This window comes from Dasypus novemcinctus, chromosome 10 (genome assembly GCF_030445035.2).
Source record: "Dasypus novemcinctus isolate mDasNov1 chromosome 10, mDasNov1.1.hap2, whole genome shotgun sequence".
Classification (NCBI taxonomy): Eukaryota; Metazoa; Chordata; class Mammalia; order Cingulata; family Dasypodidae; genus Dasypus; species Dasypus novemcinctus.
This window is the reverse complement of record NC_080682.1, coordinates 116,523,505-116,531,829: the sequence shown is the minus strand read 5'-3', so window position 1 is coordinate 116,531,829 and position 8,325 is coordinate 116,523,505. Positions and strand designations below refer to the sequence as shown.

At 40.7% G+C, this 8,325-nt stretch overlaps 1 protein-coding gene across 2 annotated transcripts in view; it reads right to left on the bottom strand.

Annotated features, from left to right (window-relative positions):
• Window positions 1-2,940: 2,940 nt before the first annotated feature.
• DDIAS (DNA damage induced apoptosis suppressor) overlaps window positions 2,941-8,325 on the bottom strand; it is a 34,997-nt gene continuing 29,612 nt past the window's right edge. For both annotated transcript variants that reach the window (XM_058306060.1, XM_071218291.1), the window contains exon 7: window positions 2,941-5,804. In XM_058306060.1, coding sequence (XP_058162043.1) covers window positions 3,261-5,804 — 2,544 coding nt within the window. In that variant the 3' untranslated portion in view covers window positions 2,941-3,260. The remainder of the gene's footprint in view (window positions 5,805-8,325) is intronic.

Here is an 8,325-nt window from a genome sequence, read left to right as displayed (position 1 = left end):
TGGTGCAGACATGCCTTTAGGGTAACTCTCACTTTAGACACAGGACGAGTTCAGGGTTCTGGGCTACTGAAGGTCACCATCGAGCCTTGTGATTGTGAGCATGGGCCTGTGCATTGGTTCTGCCTGGGTTCCAACTGTGGGGCTGCCTCTCCAGGGCTGTGGAGGTCACGCTCCTGCCTCTGCAGCTTCTGTAAATTGTGTCAGATCATACCTTTCTCCTCTGAGGCCTCTCAAGACTACTGGTCTGCAATGCCAATCAGCATTCCAATCAATACCCTCTCTTGTCTCCAACTAATATGGTGACATGGTGCTCTCCAGGTTTGGGTTTAAGCCAGGCTGGTGGAGGAATGGATACTCCTTGCACAAATGGATCCACTCTTCTTGATCTGCCCACAGGCCCCTTCCCTATCCTGCCTGGGTGAAGCCAGTCCTGAAAGAAATTGCAGCCTAGTAATGCAGTAATTACAGCCTAAAAAACGCAAGAGAAGACATGGTTGGAATATGTGTTCTATGTTTATGCCACAAATGTCCAAATGGTAAACTTCACATGATCAGAAAATGAATTATTCACTTCCTGTATACTCTAGATCAAGATTTGCGTTTGTGTTATTTATCAGTGAAGCACAGTAACAATCTTTGAGAGCCACTGGAAGCCAGTACTCATGGTGGCACAATGGATGTAGCACCATAAACACGGAAGCAACCAGCATAAAATAAATAGTATGAGGGAACTGCATCGGCAAGACCTAGATTGCTTCAGAACGAATAGTTCTGAATAAGAGCAGCACTGCTACACTCTAGTGCAAAGGAGATGCAAAATGAGCCATGCACAGCACATTTGACAATAAAGGGCGTGAAGTGTTTCCTAGGCCTGAAGAAGAGATGGCCAGTGCACTTTCTAGACACTTCACATGGACTGATTAGATAATAGCCAAACAACTTTCCTCTACCCACTATTCTAAATCTTCACTGACAAATAAAACTACCTCACATGGGTCCATAAGTTTTATAATGTATTTTTTTAAAACTAAATTTGTTTATATAGACAAGGCCTTTCAAAAAATATTTGTCTCATGGGTAGCCCTGATCAAAGAAGAGCAAAAGCTAGGAGAAACTAGAAACCAGGAGTGGTGTCTTGGAAATAGAGAAAAGGTAAAGAGGTAAAATTTAAAAAGAGTGATGAATCCACTGGATTTCATGGTTAGGAAGCCACTGACTTAGCCCCTGGAGGTAGGGGAGGTAGAACAGACTGCAGCAGGTTGAAGGGAATGGTGTGAAAGTTGAAGACAGTGGTTCTAGACTGTTTTTTAAAGGAGTCTGGCTATGAACAAATGATAGAATAGCCAGCAGAAAGATAAGGAGTATTACCAGGGAGTATCAAAAAGAATGTGTGTAACTGATAACAAATCATTGAAAAAATTTCTTCAGTTTATAGTGACAGAAAAGGAAACTCATTCAACACCAGTGGCAGGCAACTATAATATTCATTATTCTGAAAAAGGAAAAAAAAAAGTACCTTTATGAAAGCAAACTAACAGTATTACTAAGAGTGGGACAACTTGACGTCATGTGTCTCCTAATGTGGTACAATATTAAGTACACGACATAATCAAAGCATTCTTGCCAAAAATGTATAACCTGATTCTAATCAGGTCTTTTGACCCAATTTACAGGAAGTAGGCAGAGAGATAATATAGTGCCAGTAATATAAGGAAGTAAACATCAAATCTAGAATGTGGGACATCCTATAAACAGTAGTTTCATTTTTTCATAAAGTCAACATCATGGGGGAAATAAGAGTTCTGGTAAAAGAGACAAAAGAGACATAACCAAACACCATGCATAAACCTTGATGAAATCCTGGTTAAACAACATCAACAATTATAAGACACTTTAGGGAAAAGGAGGAAACTGTGAATATTAGACACTGGAAAACTTATTTTTCTTTGGTGTGATAATATTATGGTTATGTAGAAGGAAGTCCTTATTTTAAGGGAATTCATGTTAAAGTATATAGGGGCAAAATGTAGTATCTTCATATTACCTGCCAATGGTTCAATGACAAAATAGACACACAGGAAGCAAATGCACACATACACAAAAAGTAAACCGTTAATGACTGAAGCTAGATGGTATGTACAGATGCTATAGCATTATACTATTCTTTACACTTTTTTCTCTTTGCAAAATTTCAAAATAAAAAGTTGGGGAAGAGAGCCAGTTGCGCAAGAAGGTGAAAATACAAGGGATACCAGTGATCTCAATATTCTCCATGAAAGAGGAGGCGAAGACAGTACGAAAGGGTCAGTGGCATGAAGAGTGAAGATTTGGAGTCACTGCTGTGGGGAATAGCAAAAGAAGCTGATCAGGGATATGTAAGATTTTACAAGCAGCTGGGGTGCTCTTAAGGATGCGAGTATCTGGAAGTTGTTCAGTTTTGCTCTCTATTAGCAGTACAAGCTTATATGCTGTCATAGAACTTACCACATAATTATTTGTTTACTCGACTGGACCATGAGTTTCCTGATGGGACGGGCTTGACTTCTGTCTGTATTTGCAGCACCTAGCGAGTACCTGGCATACAGTAAGCACTCAATGAATGCTTATTAAATGAAAGAGCAACAGCTTGTATTTAACCTTCTGAATAGGTTTTTATTGATCCTTTCTTCTTACCTCCAGTTCAAAGATGCTACTGGGTTAATTGCTTCTCTTTCTTGCTCTCATAGCACCATAAAGTATTTGGAATACTTATTACAAGCCTCTATCTTTGTATTTACCACATTGTATTGAAATTGTGTATATATGTTGGTCTTACCCAGTGGATTACAATCTTTTGAGCCCAGTGACCTTGCAGCTGTGTGCCACAAACTCAGCACAGTGGATGATCTAACATATAATAGGTATTTTATGATCAGAGATCAATAATTAAGGAAGTCTATATTTTAGTTTTCAAAGGTTTTATTTTTGGATGTACATGTGATTTTAACAAATACTTTTAAAAGGTAAAATGAACAATAATAATAAAGAACAATTAATACATGATAAAGTGCTAAATTATCTTAACCTCAGTATTTTGGGTAAAACTGGGAAAAACAATGGCTTTACAACATTTTAAAAGGCACAATAGCATCCACTGGTTGCAAAGGTCCTTTTCTTTCTATCCATTTGCTTCTCTTCAAGTATTCAAATGCTAACAAAGTTTTCCATGGCGCTGGAAGCTAAAGTTTTAAAAGTAGTTCAGTAATTGGGTTCAGGTGACTTTATGAGAACAATTCAGGTGACCAAGCACTTTCAGTTTCAGGCACTGAAGACCAATTTTCTGAAAATGGAAGACATTTGACTTTTGAACAAGAACCAGGTCTAGAAACTGACTCTTTGGAAATCCAGTCGGAACTTTTACAGTTATATTTAAGAGTTTTCTGTTTCGTGACTATTGCTGTAAGCTTGTTCTTTAAGTTTAACTCCTTAATTGAACAGTTTTCAGTTCTCTGTTTGTCATATTTCAGTTTCTTTCTTGGTACCTCTTTTTGATCAGGGGAATTACAGCCAGCAAGGCATTTCCTCAGGCCCAGGGCTTGGAATCCAGGCATATCTGAAGGAAATACTTTTTGTATGGTAGGAGGAACCCATTCATCAACTTCAGTTTCAAGACACACTGCAGTCGGACAGTGGTTCAAAGTCTCTGGTTGTGTATGTGTAACATTTGATAAACCAGGGCCTATGGATCTTTGGCTGAGAGGGCTTTTATTTTTTGGACAGTATGGGGTGGGTTGCTGTGTATCATTTTCACAGGAAATCCTTGTTTTTTTATAGTTAGCATCAAGATCTGAATAAAACACAGGTAATTTTTTGAAAGCTCGTTTCATCCCACGAGTTCTTTTTTGGTGAAATCGTCCAACTGGAGTTGACTGTGAATATGGTACAAAGTCTTGGCTATCTACAAAATCATATTCTGAATCTGACTGAAAATGAGGTGGAGGAGAACATGTTCCTGGCTCCACGGTGGCAGATATGCTTTGCCAGGATGATTTTTGTGAAGACAGGTTGGCGTTTTCAGAAAGTGAGCACAGTGAAGAATCAGATTTTGCAGGATGACTTTCTGCTAAAGATGTTTCCCATTGTAAGAGAATATCCTGTGATTTTTTGGTAATTTCTGTAGCACTGTCCATTTCTTTAGCACTAACATCAAAGAGATCAGCAGAAGCATTGTAGTTATGTTCATGTTCATTACCAACAGAAAAGTTCTGTGCTGATTTATTATTGACAGGTCCATAAGGCATTTCTTTCAGGGTACTGGGGTTATTGCAAAGAACTTCTGAAGGATATATAAGTTCCCTGCAAACTGTAAAGCTGTCATCTTGGTTCTTTAGCCACCTATAGTATTGTTTCTTTTCAAAGCTGCCAAGATCAGAAACATCATTAAACTTCCTAGAACACAAAGTTGTCAACTTTTCACTCATTTCTGAAAGTGATTTTTCTTCACAGCCAATCAAATATTTGATAGTGAGACAAGAATGACTGCTCTCTGAAATATTGGGTCTGGATGAAATTTCAGGCCCATGTGGTTGGATTCTGGCTGTTTGTAAATCTTTTGAAGATGAAAACAATGTTGACAGATGAGCATTTGGTAGAAAATGTTCAGAAATTTCTCTTCCTTCACTACTTACAGAGACAGCCTCTGCTGTGTCACCTGGCTGTGACTCCTTTAGAGTACCAGAACTTGGATTTGCTTCACAGCTGGGAAGGAAGTTATCTTTGCTGGAGTTTGTTTGTGACGATCTCAGAGCTTTAGGCGGCGTGTGCAGGGCTCCAGTAGTTCTCTGGAGAGTCAAAGATAACCTGCTGTGGTCTACGTGTAATTTATCAATGCCATTATCCACATAACATTTCCTACTACTGGCATCTGCCTGGGTTACAGCAGCCTCACTTTCAATAATTGCCAGAAACTTGTTCAGGCTTTCAGACAAGGGGAGATCATCCCAAACCTCAGGGTCGCAATCTTGGGAACCGCCAGCTGGCTCTTCAAGTCTGAGTGACGAAGGTGGGTATGCAGATTTCTTTGGAATACTAGGAAGGGTAGCTACATCATGAGGTTGGTGGCATGTTAGCTCTGGCTGGGAATACCTATTTTTAATTTCCTCTGCACTGCAGAAGTACTTTACACTGCTTGGTTCAAGAAGCTTTCGCATTTCCAAAGGGCATACATTAGAGTCAGTAACTCTACTTTCATGATGACTGTTGTGAAAGGCACTCAGTTGATGAGCTTGTAAGCCAAGTTCTCCATCCAACTTTTCTTCTTTACTCTTTTTATCCATATATGAAACAAGACTCCATGAATCCTGAATGGGATCACAGCAGCTATGCAAACTGGTGGCCTTGGCAAAGGAGTCACACTCTTTGTCCTGCTGAAGAGTGGCAAAAACCCTGCTTTGCTCTGCAGAAGAAACATCATCTGTTAGTTGTGAAACCACGGAAGTGAGTTCAAGTGATGGCTGCCAGAATCTTGAAAAACTGTATCTATCGTGAGACTCTAAAAAACAAGAACTGCTGCTGCAATCATTATCTGAGTGACCTAGAGCAGATGCAGAGCTACTGGATGCCTGGGATCCACAGTAAGGCTTCCTGAAATTGGAAGGCTGAACAAGCTGGTGGAAGTAGTCAATGACAGTGAAGCATGCAACAGCTGGGTCTGGCAGAACAATCTGGCACGCTACGAGTGCTTTCACTTCTCTCTTGCGGTCAGGGCACTGCCGTTGTATGAAGTTATTGGACTCTGAACCTTGCCCACCTTGATTTTCAAAATTCTGTGCAAGAAGTAAACAAATTTGAATGAGAATAAAATTTTCTTCCTTTGACTCAAAGGCAAAACGGACTTAAAAGGTTAAGGTAGGGAAGCGGACTTGGCCAAGTGGTTAGGGCGTCCGTCTACCACATGGGAGGTCTGTGGTTCAAACCCCGGGCCTCCTTGACCCGTGTGGAGCTGGCTCACGTGCAGTGCTGACGTGCAAGGAGTGCCCTTCCATGCAGGGGTGTCCCCTGGTAGGGGAGCCCCACGCACAAGGAGTGCGCCCCGTAAGGAGAGCCGCCCAGCGCAAAAGAAAGTGCAGCCTGCCCAGGAATGGCGCCACACACAGAGAGAGCTGACACAACAAGATGACACAAGAAAAAGAAACACAAGATTCCCGTGCCGCTGACAACAACAGAAGCGGACAAAGAAGAAGACACAGCAAATAGACACAGAGAACAGACAACCAGGGTGGGGGGGAAGGGGAGAGAAATAAATAAATAAATCTTTAAAAAAAGAGAAAAGGTTAAGGTAGTTACAGCTCTAACTCCCCATCCCCTGAGTTTCAATTCTTTTAGTGTTAGAGGCAGAGTAGCATAAGTAAAGGAATGAAGAGACTTGTCTTCATATCCTGGGTTCAGTATTTCGTTGTGTTGGAATTGCGGACAATTCATTTAACCTCTCTAAGCCTTAGTACTCTCATTTGTAAAATAAGGAGAAAAATGTAGGAACTCTGTATTAACAGTAACACGGAAAACTGCACAATGCTTAGCAAATAGTAGATGCTCAATAAATAGGTGTCTAATATATTTCTCATTAGCTCCCATAAACTTTGAGTATTTAAGGCAATGTCCTTGCTTGTTTAAAAACAAAAAAAGAACTTCCTAAGGTTTTAAGAAAGAATAGCTCCATAGCTCTCAGTTTTGCCTTCTTTTAGGGTTTTTCTCACAGATCGGTTGTGGAGTGCTCTATTTCCCCTTTTAAAACCCAGATTCCATGGTGGACAAAAATTCCATTTGTTCCCTTTAGCAAAGATGAGACAAAAAATGATTACAGAAATAAAAGAGGGGAAGCAGATTTGGCTCAACTGATAAAGAGTGTCCACCTACCATATGGGAGGTCCAGGGTTCAAACCCAGGGCCTCCTGACCCATGTGGTAAGCTGGCCCATGTGCAGTGCTGACGCATGCAAAGGAGTACTGTGCCATGCTGGGGTGTTCCCGGTGTAGGGGAGCCCCATGCGCAAGGACTACAACCCGCAAAGAGAGCCGCCCCATGGGAAAGAAGCGCAGCCTGCCCAGGCGTGGTGTCACACACACGGAGAGTTGATGCAGCAAGATGACACAACAAAAGAGACACAGATACCTGGTGCCGGTGACAAGAACGCATGTGGACACAGAAGAACACACAGCAAATGGACAGAGAGAGCAGACAATGGGGGGTGGGGGGTTAAAAAAAAAAAAGGAATCTTAAAAAAAAAAATAAATAAAAGAGCATAATTTTCAGTCAGTGTTCCAGGAAACTATACCACCCCAAAAGAGTGCTATAGCATTGCAGTATCTTTTATGGCTCTCTTCCTTGCCTGTTTCCTTAAGTTTGTGCTAACTTACTTCTCACCATGCAGGCTTGGTCTTCTAGTGAGGCTATGGCCCTAAAGAACCCTGGGGCAACACTCTCAGCACTAGGTACAATTCTTTGGGAGAAGTGAGAAAGCAGTTCCTCAAATCATTGTCTATGAGATTTAATTCTCTTGCAGAGACCCAGTTGAGAAAGGCTGCTAAAGCATGATTTGATCTTTCATATCTGGTTTTATCTGACTAGTAGGCCAGGACAATTCTACCTCCAGAGACTTTAGCTGCTAGAACTCTAGAAGGGACCCCGCCCAAGACAAGTCCATGGTTGAACTTTTGTTTTTAAACTAAAGTGATGCAATTTTTCTTGCTGTGGAAGTCTGAAATCACACTCTTTAAGTGTAAAAATGTCCATATTTTCCAATGCAGAACTAAAGATAGGGGTTTAAAAGAATTCTCAACTAGGAATCAACCGGAAGCCCTGATTTCTCATCTTGGCTTCTGTCACTTACTGGCAGGGTGACCTAGGGCCATTGATCCCCTCTGAATTTGTTTCCTCTTACACAAAACTGCGATATCAACCATAGAGTGAATGCAACATATTCTGAAAATGGTTAAATCAATTTTTAAGTTTTTTTCCAAAAAATGACTATTAAGGCTTAAAGGGATCTTACAAAGTCAAATGGGGAGGTCTTCATTCAGAATAAAGCTAAACTCCCCTCCCTTTTTAAAACAAAGACTCTCCCCTGCCAATAGGCAACACATCTTATCTATGTCCTAGGCATAAAGCCTAACACATAGTTAGTTAGTCAATAGTATTTTTCAAAACAATAAATGACTAATTCTTCAGCGGCAATACATTATCTTAACTTCTTTGGTCACTTTTGTATTTAAGACCATCTTCCTTAACTTATTCTTGGAGTTTGTATCAATACTCTTGATATTTTCCCTTCAGTGCTAGTTTCCTTCT